We start from the raw sequence: 21753 nt of genomic DNA, 5'->3' as shown, positions 1-21753 counted from the left end.
CTTCCTGTTAACTATTTGTGCACATTCTTCGTCATACCAATCTTCTCTCGTTCCTCTAACGTCTGCATTTTACTCCTTGCTTTATTCTTTCCCAGAGAGACTCTACTTTTATCCCAACAATTTTGTCGTTAATGTCTTCTATTCTCTGTGCACTACTATTTTACGAGAATGTTTGTACTTACTACGAATCATTATATAGTGGTCTAAATTATTTTGGTCAGATCAGCGTGAAAGAGATCTGCCTCTTGATCTTCTGCGCTCGACTCTTCGTTTGATGACCAGTCTTTCTATGACCTCTTTCCTTCTAGCGATATAACCAATTTCCTTGGTTAGAGCCAATTCCAGAAGACGTAGTGTTCCACTCGAATTTTCCGAATTCTTGTACTGATATCCTTAATCCCAATCAATGAAATAAATGATCGTGACGTCCCCACTTTGCTAACATAGTTAATATTGGCTCACGTCAGCAGCTCTTTCACCATTTTCTCCCTTAAGTTTTATTTCGAGATCATTTGTGGGACCTATTTTGTTCTGGGACACCATTTGGGCCGTCTCGTTCTTGTGGATACTGCTGTCTAAATGTCCATTAGAACAGGTTTGTAATTTTCACAGCCATAATCTTTTCTCGAGGTAAATATTAAAATATTTGCACCGGAGTATGGTTAGACTGTCCTCTAACGGGGAATGATGAAATGAGTGAAATGTTTTAAATTTTCTCATAGGGAACACTTCTGGTAGACTCAGTTCGCTTAGCATCTTATGCGGCATCAGTGCACCCTCGAGAGATAGTTGGAGTAGTAGTAGATCTTTTCTTTTGTTTTGTTTTGTTTTTTTTTTTTTTTTAAGAACCATCAAGTATTTTTACTTTTTCTTCTATTGAACTTACATTTACTAACATGGCTTAAATATTGACCACCATGTATGAAAATATCTTCTTTCCTTGCACACTATATTGCATGGAAAGTATATTCTTATACATGGTTTCCAAAACCTGTACTAATTTACTTTTTGTTACAGGAAAGATGAGGCTGCAAATCGTCCAAAGGTTGAATTTGTTCCCAAAACTCTCCAAGATCTACACATAGAAACAGTACAGGACGGATTAAATGGTACAAATAATCACACTAATTTATTTAATCACAGTAGTAACCATCACAATAGTTATGGCAGTGGCTATATTTATAGGAAGCCCGCCCCAAAAACCATCCCCATCAAACAACCAAATTACCAACATCAGCAACTGTCAGATCCCTTTGATCCCTGGAGCTACCCTCAAGGTATTTTATTTTATTTTTATTTATTTATTTTTAGTTGTTTATTTTTAAGGAGATGCCGATATTAACAATTTATTTCAAATTAAAATATTTAATAATAATTTATTATTTATTTACTATTATTTATAGAACATAACATAAAACAGTACTATAAATACAATTGTTTTTCAAATCAAAGTGTCAATTTTAAAAACAAAAAAGATTTCCGATATCGGGAGTAGAACCCGATCCTTCTGCGTGAAAGCCAGGTATCCTAGCCACTAGACCATATTGGATGTTAGGTATGGAGATAAATACTTCGCATTTGAGTTCTAGTACAACAGTATTAAAATATCTGTGATTTTTTGGAATAATAAAACTCAATGCAGTCATGTAAAAGCTGTTGAATATTGCATTGTCATCGAGTTGTGAGCTATTCTGAAAATTTCAGATATCTAGCTAGTCAGGAAGTACGTTTGAAAAAGATTACAATATTTTCCTGGACAAATGGACAAAGAACAAGTGAAGTATATAAAAACGTTTTAAAAATACAGGGTGTTTCAAGTAACACCGTCTCTAGGATAGAAAAAACTAAAAATTAATTGGGGTTTGCTTAGTAAAAATTTTTGTACCGCCATCCGTTTTCAAGATAAAGGGCGTTGAAGAAATAAAAATTTACACATTTTTGCGATGTTGCCCGAACTACTGGCAACATTGTAATGAAATTTTATACGAATATTATATTATTTTCAAAGCTGATACACCCCATGAATTTGTTTTTACATCTGACTCTCATAGAGGGCGCTAGGTACAAGGTTCTTACCAAGTGTTATTCAACATAACTTTCTTAAGGTTTGAATTATTAATGAAAATTACAAGTGAACTTAAACATCATACAATTTTACACCAAAAAGGTCATCATCATCATCCAACCAGTTTACGTTCACTGCTGGACATAGGTCTCCCCCAATTGTTTCCACACTTTACGATTTTATGCTGATTGTTGCCAGTTTTTACTAATCCGCCTGATATCATATGTCCATCGTGTAGGCGGCCTTCCTCTACCGCGTTTATCTTCTCTTAGTCTCCATTTCATTAGCTTTCGTATCCATCTTGAATCCTTCAGCCTGGCCACGTGTCCGGCCCAGTTCCATTTGAGCTTGGTGATACGTTCTATAACATCTGTGATACCAGTTCTTTGTCTGAGATCTTCATTTCTTAATTTATCCTGTAGGGTTACGCCCAGCATGGATCTTTTCATACGCCTTTAAGCAACCCTCATTTTCGACGCTGTTGCCTTGGTTAGAGTCCGTGTCTCTGCTCCATATGTCAATACCGGTAGCACACATTGATCAAACACTTGTCTTTTTAAACTAATCGGTATACTGCTCCCAAATATGTGTCTCAGCGCTCCGTAGGCTGCCCAAACTCTCAATATATACCGGATTTACACTCAGTCCTGTGGGACAGGGAATTAAGCAGCGTGAATGTGTAAATAGCTCACTCGCGCCGCGCTGCCGCTGTTCATGCCACTGCCATTGCACGGCGTTCCCCAAAAAGTCGGTTTTTGGGTCGGACGTCAAAGGAGAGGCAGCGCGAATGCGAGTGAGTATTAGTCATGAGAACATTGCCGACATTGGTGAGGACTGGGCCCTGATTCTAAATCAAATTTCGACCAAAAACAAGTCGCTTTCAATATGGCGACGGTTGAAATGCGATTGTGCGAGCCTTGTGGATTTTAGTTGAACTAACGATGTGACGTCATGAAATAGCGACTATCGAAATTAATAGCGACTTTAAAAAGGGTGTTGATATTATAATTTCGACTGTCGAAATTATTTGACACGGAGATGAATGAATGGCCAAAAGCGAGGTTAGGTTTAGTTTAGATGTGTTTTGTTTATTTCTTGCAAGGAAAAGTAAAGCAAAAGGTATTATAATATAGCTGGGTTTAATTGAAATTTGCTTGTTTTAAGGAATTAGATAGAATAGTATTAAATTAGAAATATAATAATTGAGAATGTCCACAACATGAATCATCAACTCAATGAAAGATGTAAGGTAATAATCTCTGGGAAAATTAGTAAAAAACAAGGAAAATTAATTACCAGTTATTTTATTGCTGGACATGCTGAAATCAAATCTTAAGATTTCCTATATTAGTAATATAGCTGTGCAAAGTCCACAGAAAGTGTGCTATTTTGTTTATAAACAAATTAGCGCTCCGAAATCTTCTTTTTTTATTATTGCTCTATAACTCCGAAAATTTTAACTTTAAACCAAAACACTCACATAAAAATTGACAGTAATTTAATTCTGCACATTGATAATTTATTCCAATTTCTTCGACGGAAATTTTCCTCGGAAAATTCGGGTTTTCCAAACAAAATCTTTAATTTTCAACTAAAATTTGAGGGAAGTAATTATTTATCAATAATTAAATAATTTGGCGACAGTGACATAAATCTTTTTTGTTATGAGTGTCTTGAAGATATGAATATTTGTATGTACAAAGAGGACCGGAATTAAAAGGTATTTATCTAATGGTTCAAAGATTAAAATCCTGTTGTTTATAACTCTGTCGCAAATGCCGGTCAAATTTGACCGGTTATACCTGGAATCACTCCTCGCAATTCAATTTGTTTTTCTTCGAAAAGGACACAGAAGCCGTGCCCTTTTCAACAGCGTTAACTTAATTTAATTTAATCTAATATTTTCTGAGGGGTTCTATTTGTTTATAAGCCAAAAAATTGTTTCTTTATAACATTCCTGATACCGCTCAAATGGTCCAATTTCAATCCTGTATGGTACGTTGAATAGGTATATCCTTTTTTATACGAAAATCATAGTTATTCTGGTGTATCATAATCTTTCTGGTTATTATTTCTAAACTATTGGTTAGATTGTCGCCGGTCTCCTGATATACAGAGAGGGGCTAAATTATGGAATAAATTCATTTTCTCTAAAATGGACGATTTTAGAGAAAAATCCCGAAACAGGTCGATTTTTATTTTTAAATTAAATTTCTTGACATATATTTGGCATATATTTCAAACTAGTGACGTCATCCATCCGAGCGTGATGACGTAATTGATTATTTTTTTAAATAGGAATAGGGGTTCATGTTGTAGCTCATTTACAAAGGCGTTCAATTCTCTATTCAGTATTATAAACATTAATATCATTATTTATACAGGGAGGCCAAAAAAATTTTTGAATTAAATTAATTGACGCAAGAAGAAGAATGCATGTAATTTATTTAACTCAAAATACATTCTATTGCTGTCAGAAAATAGAAAAAAAAGTTTATTTTGCAAATAAACATTGCTTTTAGTTTAAATTAAATGTTCAAACTGCCAATAGGTAGGAGGGAGGCTGTTTGTGATTTAATTTAAGCGAAAAGAAATGTTTATTCGTGAAATAAACCTTTTTTTCTATTTTCTGACAGCAGTGCAATGTATTTTGAGTTAAATAAATTACATACATTCTTCTTTTTGCGCCAATTAATTTAATTCAAAAAAATTTTTGGCAACCCTGTATAAATACCTAATGATATTAATGTTTATATTACTGAATAGAGAATTGAACGCCCTTTCAAATGACCTACCACACGACCCCTATTCCCATTAACAAAATTATCGATTACGTCATCACGCTCAGATGGATGACGTCACTAGTATAAAATATATGCCAAAAAATTGTAATTTAAAAATAAAATCGACCTCTTTCGGGATTTTGCTCCAAAATCGTCCGTTTTAAAGAAATGAATTTATTCCATAATTTAGCCCCTCTGTATAATCTACTATAATAAATCTTTCATGTCATCAATTATTTAATTATTGATAAATAATTAGGTACTTCCCTAAAATTTTAATTGAAAATTGCAGATTTTTTGGGAAAACTCGGATTTTCTGAGTAAAATTTTTGTTGAAGGAAATCGGAAAAAAAAATAACTTTGTGCAGAACTAAATTACGGTGAATTTTTATTTGAGTGTTTTTGGCTCAAAGGAAAAATTTTAGGAGTTACAGACCACTAATTGAAAAAAAAAGAAGATTTAGGAGTGCTAATTTGTTTATAAATAAAATAACACACTTTCTGCGGACTTGTCATACCCCATATTACTAATATATGCAATCTTAAGATTCGATTTTAGCAATAAAATAGCTGGTAAATAATTTTTCTCAAAAATGGCATTTTTTCGATAATTTTCCCAGACTATCAACAAATTCCAATAAAACGGAGCGCCAACCCAAATTCTGAGCAGTGTCACACAGTGTCAACATGATAAGGTTAATATCCCCAGTTGTAACTAATATCGAAATGAATAAGAATCGCTATACTCTGTGGCTGTCATGGCGGTGTCGAAATGAAATTGCGACTGTCGAAATGACTTAGAATCAGGCCCCTGGTGTGAACACTTCACTCGCGTCGATATCGTATTTTGGGCAATATTTCCGACAGCGGCATTAGCAGTGGCAAAGGCTGAGTATAAATCCGGCAATACAGATATAAAAACAACACAAATCAAATACCCGATATAAAAACAAATTTATGGGATATATCAGATTCCAAAACATATTCGTATAATTACAATGTTGCCAGTAGTTGCGGAAAAATCATAAAAAATGCGCAATTTATTTTGCAACTCCCTTTATCTTGAAAACAAATGGCGTTTCAAAAATATTTTACTAAGCAAACCCCAAGTATTTTTCAGTTTTTTACCTATCCTAGAGACGGTGTTAACTTTTTTTGAAACACCCTGTATATTCGAATTGTTACTTCAACAATTTTAAGTATTCGGGTAGTACACATGATGCAGAGATAAATTTAGGATTCAAAACAAACTGCACAAAAGATAGATGCATATGAAAGAGATGAATTCAACACGAAACGTGCTGATTTAGTGCAGTTGGGTATCTGGCACAGGGATTCACATTAATCGTACGATTAAAACTAGTGTCACGAAACGAATTTATTGGGTTTTACATAGAAATTTTTTGATGTGAGTTGTGGAATAAAAACAAGCAAAAGGGATTGGATCTAGAATTCATCCCGACAGAAATTGTTCTTATTGACGTATGGATTCTGTAGTTGCATTCAAAAAACAAGAGATTACTAATATTTTGTATCCATTTTTCAAGATTAGAGCTACATTTGTTAAAGAAGATTAGTTTTACAATAAAGGTGTAGATTAGTTGTGAAGTAAAATAAGAAATGGTTTTTATCGAAACGTACATAGCACGTTATGGCAAAAAATGTGATGAGTCGCCTAACTAAAGTTCAGGAAGACAGATCTATCTCTCTAAATATCAAGATTGTACTGGTGAATGCCCTTGTATTTTCAATATTTATGTACGGGGCAGAGACTTGGACTCGTCGCGTATGCGGGCGCCAAAAAATTCAAGCCTTTAAGATGTGGTGCTGGAGAAGAATGCTGCGCATACCTTGGACATCTCACAGGACAAACGTTTTCATTCTAAACCAACTCGAGATTAAAAAGAGGCTGTGCACAATATGTCTGCAACGAATTCTGCAATTCTTCGGTCATGTGGTTCGCAGAGGTGACGATAGTTTGGAGAGATTAATTGTTTCTGGAAACGGTTCGAGGAGAAGATCAAGAGGATGTTCACCAACTAGATGGTCCGACCAAATTAAGAATTTACCTGGAAACTCATTCTGCGAAGCTCTTAGAGCAGCTGAAGATAGAGACCAATGGAAAAGAATTGTTAGGAATATTGGAAGAAATCACGATCCTTAGTAATGGGGACACGACAACAGAGAGAGATATAGCACGTTGGCTCAAAACTGGTCATTGTATTAAAACACTTAAGACTTCAAGAAACTTTAATTAAAAAAGACATAGTAGAAGAAAAAATAATCAACTATTAAAATATACCCAATATAATACTAGAAACTTTAAGATATTCCCTCCAATTCGAACACAGGAACTTTTAAGAAAATAAAATATAAGAAGATTGACTTAACCAATGCCATCCATCTCTACTTCATAAGTCGTGTTATTAGAACTGGCAACGTTGCAATGTTAACTTAAGTAGGCCAATCTGCTGTGGGCCAATCGCAAAGTCAGATCACCGGGCTTAAATTTCAATTTTCCAGCAGAACTATCTCAGGTCACATAATTTATGTGTTATATTATTTGAGTGTTACCTTTCTTCGGTAAGATTTATTCTTAATTCTTCTTCTTATATTAGTCTTCTTGACCTGTTCTTAAGCGATTTTGAGCTTGTATTCGTAGCTGTGATGTTGACTGCCAGCTATCTCGCCACACCTTTTAAAGGACCTTCCCATTGGTCTCTTGCCTGTTGGCTTTGAATCACTAACTATACGAGCTATTATCTCGCTATTTATTGTCTTCACATGCTGATTCCACTCTTGTCTTCTCTGTCTTCCCCACCGTACTATGTGTTGTATGTTACGGAGATCTCTTATTCTGTCGTTCGGTATTCTGTCTCTCAGTATTTTCCCATCTATTGACCTCAACGTTCTCGTTTCTGATGATCTCAGTATCCTCTTGCTTTCTGCTGTGCCACATCTTGTTTCTAAGTCATGATCGGTCTTACACATGAAAGTGGGGGAATGGTGCGCGGCGGGTAATCGTGCGCTGCATTATATTTCAAATTCCGTGGAAGATTTTATGGATCCAGCCAGTCCTACACCTTTCGGCTGATCTGTTGAACAGTTGACGCCATTATCTTCAGTCGATCGATGCATGTGAACTAAGCGAGATCCAATTATTGAAAATTGCAAGAATTCTTCTAGTTTTTTTGTTTCAAAAATTAAGACGTTAAGTTCGTATGCTTTATTCAGTCGGTTTGAACTTATTATTGATTTAAATCATGTTGTTTTCCATACATTTTGATACATTGGTTGCTTTATATGGTTCATCAGTTTTCTGTTTGTGATGATGTTTGCTGTTTCAGACATAAAGGGGTAATAGTGCGCAGGAGTGCGCACGATTCCCCCACAAACAATGAAATGGTAAATATTAAAATTACCATTTTTAGCCATTTAGCCGTTTTCTGCATGAAAGCTGCAGGAAATTATATTCCCCTATGTTGATCTATCCTAGTAAAAGAATGTCTCTAACACTTGTGAAAAATGGACTCCTTGATGCTTTATACAAATGTCCCCAAAACGGATGGATGCATATAGAACTTTTTTATGAGTGGCTGTGTCATTTTGTAAGACATGCAAAGCAAATGATCCCATCATTTTAGTGCTGGATAACCACTCCAGCCATATGTCTATTGATGCATATAATCTTTGTTAAAAAACATTCATATGATGTCACTTTCACCACACACCTCAGATCATCTTCAGGATCATCATCTTCGGACCGGACATGACTTTCTTTAGTCGTTTAAAGAATATCCATTATAGAGAATATGATCTTTATCAGTCTAACAGGCCGTCAAAAAATAACATAAAGTGACGTCGCTGAGCTGTTAAATAAAGCATTTATGAAAGTAGCCATTATGGTGCAGATAGTGTCAGGATTTAGTGCATCTGGAATATGTCCGTTAGATCCCGATAAAAATGAGGATGATTTTGCTCCTGCCAATCCAGCAAAGGAAATTATAGTAAAAGTCGCTTTTCTACCAGGGGCTTCTACAACGTCTAAACAAAATGCATTTACTGATGAGTTAATGTTAGATATTACAAATGTTCAGCCTTAGGAACCTAGGTCTAAGGAAAATTCATTTTTCGCTTTTGCTCCAATAATAGCAAAAACAGTTAAACCAGAAATTAAAAGAAAATCTCGTAACAAGTAACAATCGGAAATCCTTACAAGCACACCATTGAAGACAAAATTGGAGGAAGCTCAGGAAAAAAGACGATTAAGGGACGAAAACCTGAAGAAAAAGAAGGAACAGATAGCAACAAGAAAGGTTTTTTCCAATATTAATTTAGTGCACACCATTTTCCAATCCGTGCGCATGATTACCCTCATGGATGGGCAATCGTGCGCAAAGGCATTTCTTTTCTTTTTTTAATATCATGCTTTTGCGCTTTGTATTTCTCTAAAATTAATTTTACGTTTTCAAAGTAGAATAATTAGAGCTTACTTAAACGTTCTGGCCGTTATGATAGATTTAAAGAATTTAGAGCAGAAGCGATTACTGCTTAAGTGCGCACCATTCCCCCACTTTCCCTTATGCATACTTTCCCTTCCAGCCTCATATCTTTATTTTTCCGGATGACATCCCTCAGACATCCTGACACTTAATTGACTTTATTTACTTGCTTTCGGATGCTCTCTTTAGCATCTCCATAACTACATATTTCGACTCCCAGATATTCGAATCTCAAGTCTTGGTTAATTAGTTCGTTGTTAGTTACTATTTTGCATCTTATGGGTTCCCTTGACACTACCAGGGATTTGGTCTTAGCTGTTGATATTTATGATGCACTACAGGATGAAAATATCAACAGCTAAGATTTATTCCAAATAAAAAAAAGTCCCTTGAAGCAACTCTACCAAGGAAGCTGTCATTTCTTTTACAGTCCAGCTATTTGCTCTAGCTGCAGCTTCAAGTTCTCTTTATTTGACTATTGAATGTGGGTGGTTTTAAAAGTTAACTAGTTCTGATTGTGTCTGGTGTAACTATGGAATATAATGAGGCTGTTCAGGCTCGACAATAGTTAATGAAACATTATTAGATACAGAAGTTTGGGCACCAATTTTTCTTTATATTTCAACTATTTGTCTTTCTAAATCGTTTGTTGTACTGTTTTATTTTCTAAATTGAGTTTTTTCGTCGTGTTGTTCTTATAATTTTCCTATTTTACTAGTAATTTAACTTACCTCTAATTTAAATGTTCGTGAATTTGAGATAAACTATTTATGATTTCTACCTCTACTTTTCTACGACTCTCCTCCTCTTTCTGTTATTGTCCACGCTTCACTATCACCTCTTTCTCTTCTTATTTATGCTACTCCATAACCTATTTCTCTTCTTGCCTACGCTCCGCCTTCAGCCCTTCCTCTTGTTGTCTACGCTTCTCTTTTACCTCCCTACTCTTCTCCTTTCGGTCTTCCATTTTTAGAAAACATGTGGAGATCCGAACGTACCCATTTTTCTTTATCAAATTCAGCAGATCTTGTATTATCAATTAATAATTACTTCTATGGAAACAATGGATTATTTTTCAAAAAGGTCTGAAATTGCACCTCTTCCTAATCAAGATGCGCCTACTGTAGCAGAAGTATTCATAACACACGTCGTATAAAGAAGTGGAGTTCTTTTAGAGCTACATTCTGATCAATGACGAATTTTGAATGAAAATCTTGGTATTAAGAAAACTCAGAGTACGCTTCTCTAGAACTGTTTCAAAAACTGTGAATCAAAAAAGATTGGGATACTTTAATCCTCTATTCCTGCTAACGTATAAGTGCTCCAAACATGAAGCGACCGGATATTCTCTATCGATGATCATCACTGGAAAAGAAATGAGGCTTCCTTAATATCTTGTTTTTGGAAGAAGACCTTACCTTCTTACCTTCCTGCTAAGAAGAACGTTCGTGTCTGACATACATCGAAAATGTGAAAGAAAAACTGGAAAATGTATACGAAATTGCTCGTAAAAGTTTGAAGCTTCAAGACTCGACAAGCATGCTACCGGGACAACTTTCAAAAGAAGTGACCCAGTAATACATTCCCAAACGTAAGAAAGGATTTTGCCAAAACTCAAACGAAACTGGGAAGGCCAGTACACAGTCCTGCAGAAAATAAACGAACTTATCTACCTCATCAAGTTGTCAGCTTGCAGTAAACCCGAGGTCGTTCATATCGAGAGATTAGCTCCATACCACGGAATTGATCCACCGTGTTGGTTTTAATCAGTCCCTGATATACCAATTATTGGAGGCAAATTACTACAAAGGAGGAAGCAGATTTTGCTTTTAGTTTCGGGCTTTAGGGTACCGTTAAAAAATCAGTTTTTTAAAAGGGTTCCCCACCAAAAAAAGTTTGAGAACCTCTGATTTGCCTCCATTACATCCATCATTGCCAAATGTACAACAACACGGCTTGAGTAGAGGTAGCTTTGACTTCAGTAACAAAAAATGTTCAGGTTCATTAGTTATTGCTTTTATTTTAATTCAAAGCAATTTATTATCAATATTATTGAAATATTGACAATATAAAATATATTTTTATAAAATATTTTCTAAAACAGTGATCGGCATCTCCTAGGTATTATTAAGTTTGAGTTTTTTTACTAATCCCACTAACTTACTAACTATTACGTATATTTTTCTGTTATTATTTCGTTTAATTCATCAGATGGAAAACAGGTACATATTTATTAAATAGTTAAAACAAATTGCCATTTTGGTACAACATATTTTTATCAATAGTTACATAAACTGTAAGTATATTTATATAAAGTGCCATTGTTCAAGGTGTGGAATTCCATAAACAAGGGATCTACCTGTCAAATTTTCCCTTGTTTATGTAATTTCACACCTCAGACAATAGCATAGGAGCCCACTGAGCTGAATATTAATAAGTGTCTTAGATAGCTGGTAGTGATATACCCAGCATATTTTTCTCTTCTTTAGTTTGTTTTGTTTATTTTATCCCTTTTCCTGACCCAATAAAAGTTCCTTTAGATGACGTAGCTATGATGGTATCATGATCTCATTGTTTTAGCATATAAAACAGTTTTATTTAATAGTATTTAAGATATTCGAATTATATATTTGATATATTTACCCTGTAACGATAAATGGAATAAGATAATATTTACTAGCTTAACAATTGTTGGAGTCCATGACTTTTGACAGAGATTAAAACATTCACAGATTCCTTCTACTTTATTGTTAGCGTGTAAAACATCTTAACAAGTGGGATGAAAAGTTCGTAGGCTGACACATATATGGCATTACGGGGCCCGGATTACGTACACTCGATACGCATCGTATCCGCCATGTTTTACCGTAGGGAGTGAGTAGCGGTAGGCCATCAGGAATAAATGAATGTGTTGGTCCCAATCCCGCTGATGTTCAGATACAACTTTGGACAAGTGTTTACCCATCGTTCGGTTCATCCTCTCGACCATCCCATCTGATTGAGGATGCAGGGGTGTTGTTCTGGTCTTATTGACACCAATCAATTTACAAACGTTTTGGAAAAGAGCTGACTAAAAGTTTCGCCCTTGGTCGGAGTGGATCTCCAAGGGAACACCAAATCGGCTGAAGAATTCTTTAACAAGTACCTCTGCAACGGTAGCAGCTTCTTGATTCGGTATGGCTACCAGGATGTATTTATTTCCAGCATCAGTTTCTGGAAATGGACCTGCAATGTCGATTGCTACTCTCTCCATAGGACTGCCAACATTGTACTCTCTCATGGGTGCTCTCTTTTTACCAACTGGATCATTACCGGATGCACACAGTTCACATTTCCGGCACCATCTTCTTACATCATCTTTACAGTTCACAGAACTTCTTCGAATTTCTCGTTGTTCTGTCTACAAACCTCTTTAATTACTTGAGAAGTCTCGTCAAATTTTTTAGTAACGTTTTCGAATTTCTCGTCGCTTTTTCTATCTACTAACTTCTTTAAGTTTCTCGTTGTTCTGTCTACAAACTTCTTCAAGTTGTTCGTTGTTCTTTATAGAAGTTTCATCGATCTTTTGAGAAATGATTTCGAATTTCTCATTATTTTGACTACATACGTCTTTAATTATTTGAGAAGTCTCATCGAATCTCTCATTATTCTTTGTAGAAGTTTCATCAATCGTTTGAGAAACAGTTTTTAATTTCGATAAGATTGCTTGTTCTGCTGACTGGAAGTGGAACGTCTCTGGATCATCTCCGTTCTTCGTGAGGACTTCCTCGAGTCGTGCTTGTAGAACTTTCTTGATCCCACTGCTGTCTTCATCCCGTTCCTGTATCAGTTCACGGAGCTGTTTTACGGAAAATTCTTGTAGCAACATGTTTGGTCGGCACACACGTACTTTCCAAAATGTCTTTTAAAAGTCTTTCCGAATACCGAACAATCAACGCACTTTAACTATTCCCGACGAACAAAGTTCAAAAGTCTTTCCGAATACCGAACAATTAACGCACTCCGATTATTCCTGACGAATAAAGTTCAAAAGTCTTTAAAAATATAATTTATTTACACTCCCACACCGGACATCAATATAACGTGATTACGGTTAAAATAATACTCTCGGTTCATTTATACGAATTTATTTATAAAAGTTACAGACGAATTTATATTATACCCTAAACTCAAATAAAAGCGCGCTCCCATTAAATAGCAAATAACGTTATACTCGATATTTCCAGACTTCGCCACCTAGCTATGGTGTGACCTTCCACATACCGCGCGTCTACCAGAATTTTCTCGGCTTACGTTTCGAGGTGCTACTTGCGGCCGGTGATTCATTGTTTTGCTACACTATATTGAATAATAAAATCAAATTTTATTAAAAAAAATTCTTTCTATGTTAGCCTACGAACTTTTCAGCCCAACGATTATATGTTTATCACAGTAATTTAGCATTTAACAAAGCATTTATATTTTTCTGCGGTTTTCAGAATTATTTTTATCTTACTCTGTAGTTATTGTCTCTTACTAGTAGAGGTAAAAACACCTCGAAAGAAATGCGTAAAATGCATTTGTGGATTCATTGTTCACTGTTGCTTATTTTAGAAAATTTATTAGGTTTGTTCCAACTCGATACAAAACCGTTTTTGAACGGTTACTAGTATGCGCAGTAACGAAACATGTGTTACTGCGCATAATTATTCGTTATCGCGCATGCGCGTAACGATTCAAGAACGGTTTTGTATCGAGTTGGAACAAACCTATTAGTAAACTTGCCCGTTTGGTGTATTTGGACTTTGGCAATATTTTGTGTGTAATATAAGGTATCATTCGGATTCTTTGGACCATAAACATGTGAATTTTCGGATACAGTAAATATGTTTTGCGAATCATGCAATACTAAAACTATGTATATACTAGGTAGTACCTTTGACATGAAAAACACGTTTTTCGAGAAAGTACTTTTAAGTTATTTTATGCGATAGTATCCTTTTAGTCAAGTACCACGATCCTAGCGATAGTCCAACTACTTTAGAACGCTTGTTTCATCAATTATCTCTTCCTTCGAGCTGATTTTTTATTTACGAGCCATCTCATTAGATTTGGGAACACATAATAATCAGAGCGGCTTGAATCAGGGGAATAAGCCGGATAAGAACGCAATTCAAAGCCCAACTCATGAATTTTTGCCATTGTCATCTTGTGAGTCGGTGCATTGTCTTAAAGAAACAACCTGCATGTAGGACCGTTTCTCATTGATTTCCTCTTTCATTTTGTCCAATATTGCACAATAATATTAGTTCTTTTGTCCTGCATTTGACATCTTACTCCATTCACGAAAAGTTTTTTAACCAAGAAGTTTCTTCCTACTCTTCTACGGCCCTCTATTTTGCCTTTAATGATCAGTTGTAGTATCCTATATCGATTTCCTCTCACTATACAGGGTGGGGCATTAGTGTGACAAAGTCCAATTACTCGTTTGTCCTAAGAGATACGAAAAAAAGTTATTTAGGTAAAAGTTGGGGCACATATAGTACCATAATCTAAAAATATTTTCAAATATACAGGGGCGTGCGTATTGACAGGGTGACATAAACTTATGTTTTTTTAAAATGGAACACCCTGTATATTTTTACATTTTTGGATTCTCCTCAATGTTTCCTTTCTTAAAATATATGGTTTTGTGATATTATGCGAGGTGGTTTAAAAGTTAATTACGTTTTTTTGTTAATTTCGTAGCAATATCTCCACCCTGTGGAATTGCAGTGATTTGACATTAAATTTTCTATTTATATTCAAACGATTTTTAATATAGTCTACTACTGTTAATCATTAACAGTATAGCGAAATGTTTAATTTTAGTATACAGGGTGGGTCGAAACTCAGAATGAGTATTTTCTGAGTTTTCTTAAATGGATCACTCTGTATTTTAGTATTGCAATTAAATGAGGGTAGTTTTAGTATTGCAATTAGGGTACTTTTTTATTTCTTAAGCATTCCCCATATCAAGTGCTTTAATTTGTAAGTTATTCGTGATTATTTAAGCTAAACATTAATTCCAACAAAAATTACGTGAAATTTTATTAGGTGGCCGTGAAAATATCCAATCGAAAATAATTTTTCGAAAAAAATACATAATAATCTAGCCTGATCCTTAACTTATTAATATTGGATGAGATATCCACATAAATTTGTAGTTAAGGTTGTTGGTGCCTAAAATATTAATCAAACATACAAAATTCTCCATAGTTGGCTATGACACAAAATTTGCTTAAACATTTGACATTATACTATTTATATAGTTCCAGTTGATTTGTTACCATTACTAATATTAATTTTTCTAATGAGGAACTGATTAAAATGGCTTTGTGCTAGGAGAGTATAACAAAAATGAGCTACTTGCAATAAAAATTTATCATCAGCAATTCCCTGATAGACGACAACCAAAAAGAGGAACTTTTGAAAGTATACTAGAACGGTTTCAACAGACTAGATACTTAGATTGTAAGAAAGGTCTAATATGCAGATCTTCAGTGACACTAAGCATTACATTTAATTCCTGTTTTCTTCACTTACAATAGTTTTTGTTCGATCAGATTTATCATAATCTAAGTGTCTAGTCCGTTGAAACCGTTCTAGTATATTTTTAAACGTTTCTCTTCTTAGTCGTCCGTCGTCTATCAGGGAATTTCTGATGAAAAATTCTTATTGCTAGTAGCACATTTTTTTATACTCCATTAGCACAAAAATCTTATCAGTTTCCCATTAGAAAAATTCATATTAGTAATGGTAACAAAGCAACTGGAACTATAAAAATAGTATAATGTCAAATTTTTAAGGAAATTTAGTGTCATAGCCGACTATGTAGAATATTGTATGTTTTTATTAATATTTTGCGCACCAACAATCTTAACTACGAATTTATTTGGATATCTCATTCAATATTAATAAATTAAGGATCAGGCAGGCAATTAAGGATTATGATGTATTTTTTTCGAAAAATTATTTTTGATTGAATAGTTTCACGGCCACATAATAAAATTTCACGTAATTTTTCTTGCAATTAATGTTTGGCTTAAAGAATCACGAATAACTTACAAATTAAAGCACTTAGGTATAGGGAATGCTTAAAATAAAAAAGTACCATAAAATGTCATTTCACTACAATACTAAAATACGATTTAAGAAAACTAACAAAATACTCATTCCGAGTTTCGACTAACCCTGTATACTAAAATTTAACATTTCGCATATATATTAAAAATCGTTTCAACATAAAATAAAAATTGATGGCAAATCACTACAATTCTACAGGGTGTAAAAATTGCTAAGAAATTAACAAAAAAACGTAATTATCTTTTAAACCACCTCATATAATATTACAAAATCATATATTTTAAGAATGGAAACATTGAGGATAATCCAAAAATGTAAAAATATACAGGGTTTAAAAAAACATAAGTTTGTGTCACCCTGTCAATACGCACGCCCCTGTATATTTGAAAATATTTTTAAATTATGGTCTTATCAGTGCCCCAACTTTTACCTAAATAGCTTTTTTTCGTATCTCTTACGACAAACGAGTAATTGGACTTTGTCATACTAATGCCCCACCCTGTATGTACCCGATAAGACAATTTCCAGTGTTGAACAGTGTTTAGCAATTCTCCATCTTTGGTGGCCCTCCTTATTACTTCCTAATTGATTTTTCTTGCTGTCTTGCTGTCTTGATGTGGATAACGACTAAATACTAAAAATTTGGATTTACTTGAGTTTAGTTTAGTGTCAATTTCCTCTTCTACTTCGTGAATACGATCAAGCAGAATTTGGAGATCTTCCATATTCTCTAACAGAATTACTGTATCGTCCGGGTATCTAATTGCATTAAGTAGTTCTCAAGTGCCTTTTTAAAGAACTGGTCCGAGTAAACATTGAAGAATGTTGGCGACAAAATACAGTCTTGTCTGATTCCCCGTTGTATTGACATTTATTCGGTGTAGTTATCTTCAATTTTTAACAATTAACTATTTAGATGGGAAATAAGCCACAATTAAATTGAAAAAATAATTTTATTAACGTTTCGACGCCCAAATCGGGTGTCGTTGTCAAAATACAAAATACTACTAGATTAAACAAAAATTTTGTTGCTTAGTAAAAAATTCTTCTAATAATTTATTTAATCTGGCTCATTTAAATCAGCAATTCAGACATATACTATACATTTTAAAGTAGAAGACTTTAAAATGATATTACCAATATTTATGAGTTGCGTTCCTGGGACGACTTTACTCAAAGATAGTTCATTCGATTACATGAAATCAACCCCGACCTAAGAATATCCGTCACAAAAATATCATAGCATGTGATCTGTCTTTAAAAAGGCAACCAAATGCAACGGTGACAGTAAAATTCTCGCGTTAGAGATTCCATAGTAAATCACGAAGGAAAACTAGGAAGAACCTCGTGATACTATCCCGACATCGTAAGTATTTGGTCTTACATTGAGTTTACTCTCAAAACTAATACCAAATTCTGACTTTAATATATATGGTGTTTAAATTATAAATAATATTAATAATACATAGATAACGTGTGATCCAAAATTATTGTCACCATAGGTGGCTCTGAACGACAGAGATAGCTATACAGTGCATGTCTATTATTAAGTCAGATATACTTTCCAGTTTACGTCAACTTTAACAGATACTTGTCAGTGTACGTATGTCAACTTAAAAAACACTATAATTGAACATAAAAAGTAGCAGAGGAAGCAAAATTTTAACTTTATACGAATTAAAAGGTCTTGAGATGGGTATCTTTTCAACGTGTTTTCAATCTTTATTCTTTATTTTGGAAAGTGAAAGTGACCATAACAACACTGAATATAGCCGCAATTGGTCGTGACGTCACACTCCGGCTGTCTTTCAGATTAAAACTAGACATACGTAATTTTTTCCACGGATTGCTTTGATCCCAATAATTGTGGATCGCTCGTTATATAAGTAATACTAAAATAAAATATGTACTAACTCGATATGTTATTGACTTACTAATCGTGGTATTTCTTTCTATTGACTTCCTGTTTCAGTATGGGTAACATACTTTATTTTACATACATACATATTTTATTTTAGTATTACTTATACAGGGTGTCCCGAAAAGATTGGTCATAAATTATACCACACATTCTGGGGTCAAAAATAGTTCGATTGAACCCAACTTACCTTAGTACAAATGTGCTCATAAAAAAAGTTACAGCCCTTTGAAGTTACAAAATGAAAATCGATTTTTTTCAATATATCGAAAACTATTAAAGATTTTATTGAAAATGGACATGTATCGTTGTTGTGGCAGGAACATCTTAAAACAAAATTATAGTGAAATTTGTCCACCCCATAAAAATTTATGGGGATTTTGTTCCCTTAAACCCCCCCAAACTTTTGTGTACGTTCCAATTAATTCATTATTGTGGTACCATTAGTTAAACACAATGTTTTTAAAACTTTTTTGCCTTTTATTATTTTTCCGATAAGCCATTTTTTATCGAGATGCGGCTTCTTTTTCAATATATTTACCTAAAAATTTAATGGGGGTTTTGTTCCTTTAAACCCCAAATGTTTGTGTACGTTACAATTAAACTATTATTGTGGTACCATTAGTTAAACACAGTGTTTTTAAAAATTTTAGTCTTTTTTCATAAGTCACCTTTTATCGAGATGTAGCTTCTTTTTCAAAATATAGCTAAAAATGTAAATTATAAATAAATTTTCAGATTATTAACAGGTCTCTATAATCGTACTTAACCATATACAAATATGTGGTGGATTCGACAAATATTCAAAATATCTCGATAAACACTGGCTTATCGAAAAAGTAATAAGAGGCAAAAAAAGTTTTAAAAACATTGTGTTTAACTAATGGTGCCACAATAATAATTTAATTGGAACGTACACAAAAGTTTGGGGGGTTTAAGGGAACAAAACCCCCATAAATTTTTTATGGGGTGCACAAATTTCACTTTAATCTTTTTGTAAGATGTTGCTGCCATAAAAATGCCACATGTCCATTTTCAATAAAAAATCTCTGAGAGTTTTCGATATATGAAAAAAAATCGATTTTCATTTTGTAATTTCAAAGAGCTGTAACTTTTTTTGTGTGCACTATTGTATATAGGTAAGTGAGGTTCAATCAACCTATTTTTGACCCCAGAATCTGTGGTATAATTTATGACCAATCTTTTCGGGACACCCTGTATATCTATGTATTATTAATATTATTTATAATTTAAATACCATATATGTATATTAAAGTCAGAATTTGGTATTAGTTTTGAGAGTAAACTAAATGTAAGACCAAATACTTACGATGTCGGGATAGTATCACGAGGTTTTTCCTGGTTTTCCCTCGTGATTTACTATGGAACCTCTAACGCGAGAATTTTACTGTCACCGTTGCATTTGGTTGTCTTTTTAAAGACAGATCACAAGCTATGATATTTTTGTGACGGATATTCTTGGGGGGGTTGATTTCATGTAATCGAATTAACTATCTTTGAGTAAAGTCGTCCCAAGAACGCAACTCATAAATATTGGCAATATCATTTTAAAGTCTTCTACTTTAAAATGTATAGTATATGTCTGAATTGCTAATATAAATGAGTCAGATTAAATAAATTATTAGAAGAATTTTTTACTAAGCAACAAGATTTTTGTTTAATCTAGTAGTATTTTGTATTTTGACAACGACACCCGATTTGGGCGTCGAAACATAACTAAAATTATTTTTTCAATTTAATTGTGGCTTATTTCCCATCTAAATAGTTATTTATAAAAATGCCACAACGAAATAGCTTCAGAACAACTTCAATTTTTACGATAGCAGTTTGATTCCAGCACAGATTTTTAATGACACGAATATCTTTGTCATCTATACCTATACTTTTTAACATCTGCAATAATTTTACATGGTGTACTTTATCGAATGCCTCTTCGAAGTCTACGAAGCATGCAAATACATCTTTTCTTTGATATTTAGCTCAAAATATGACTCCCTAGTTCCCATAGCATTTCTAAATCAAATTGGGCATCGTGGAGATTTTTTTTATTTGCATCCAATTCTACTCTGAAGTATTCTTAGGAAAATCTTAGAGTGTTGTTCATCAGGCTAATTAATTAATATTGTGAGCATTTTCTGGCATTATTTTTTTGAGGTCACAGATCGACTTCTGATGCACGAAAAAATTATGTTTTTGTCCTTCATTGGATTTTTTTCCTATCTGTTCTTCTTTCAACAACCCTTGAGTGTCCACCTCTGGCCGTAAGCCTCCCTTTGACATGCCCTTTTAATTTGTCCCTTGCTACCTGCTGTCATTGTCTTTCACCCTTTTTTTGCACATCGTCCTTGAGTAATTCATTCTATTCAAAATTTGATATTTTATTTAACCATGGAAAATAAACTATCTGTATATTCGATACATTTTACATGACAATAAGAACATATTATGCATACAAAATTTTAAAATGAATCCGTACAAATTTCAAACATCATTCAGTTCATCTAGAATGTTTCTTCGTGTACCTATTGTGAATCGAGAATATATTTAGATAAAATAAAAAAAAACCGAACTGGCGAGCTTCCAAACTCATACCTCACCGGGGTGTGATGTTGCGTGGAGTTATTTCCAATTAAAAAAAGAGACATGTTTATATCTCCAACAGTGTTGAATAAAGTAGTCTATCTGTGTCGTGTTTGCAGGGTGATAACTAGTGTTCGAAGTACGAAGCAAAACTTTCAAGGATTCAGAGGTTTTTTTGTCAAATTCAAGTTCTATTTACTTTATTTATTGTTATTACTATTTACTAATACCACGTTTATACACAGCGAAGCAAAATTATAGACGACTTTGGAGGCAAAATTCAATGTTTATTTTTAAATTGTGATTTTTTTGGCTTATTTATCATACTAGTGCGATTAAATGAAAATAGGGATCGTGTGCTAACTCATTTGAAAGGTTATTCAATTTTATATGCAGTGATAAAAACATTACCATAATTATTTATGCAGGGTGGCTTTTTGAAATTTAAATTAATTTAAATAATAAACATACTTATGTAAATAGGCAAATAAAAATTGGTTTTCGTTTAAATTAAATATTCAATGACTCAGTGATGTGTTGAAAAACAAAAATATACCAATAAATCTATAGAAAAGGGTATTCAACAGTTGTATTCTACCGGTTATGTCCTAAGGAATGGAGACCATGACACTTACAGAGGTATCAGCCAATAGATTGAGAATGACACAGAGAGCGATCGAACGAGCTATGTTAGGAATATCCTGGGGAAACATATACGAAATGAGGACGTGCGAAGCATGACGAAAGTAAAAGATGTAATTGGAAGAATTTCGCAAATGA

At 33.8% G+C, this 21753-nt stretch overlaps 1 protein-coding gene across 9 annotated transcripts in view; it reads left to right on the top strand.

Annotated features, from left to right (window-relative positions):
* LOC114334549 (endophilin-A) overlaps positions 1-21753 on the top strand; it is a 410053-nt gene that overhangs the window by 349059 nt on the left and 39241 nt on the right. For 7 of the 9 annotated variants that reach the window (XM_050663601.1, XM_050663600.1, XM_050663599.1 and 4 more), the window contains one exon: positions 1018-1277. In XM_050663601.1, the coding sequence (XP_050519558.1) occupies positions 1018-1277 (260 nt within the window). The remainder of the gene's footprint in view (positions 1-1017; positions 1278-21753) is intronic. The other 2 variants (XM_050663602.1, XM_028284616.2) reach the window with 1 other exon arrangement.

The sequence above is a fragment of the Diabrotica virgifera genome, chromosome 10 (genome assembly GCF_917563875.1).
Source record: "Diabrotica virgifera virgifera chromosome 10, PGI_DIABVI_V3a".
Lineage (NCBI taxonomy): Eukaryota > Metazoa > Arthropoda > Insecta > Coleoptera > Chrysomelidae > Diabrotica > Diabrotica virgifera.
This window is presented reverse-complemented; position numbering and strand designations above follow the sequence as displayed.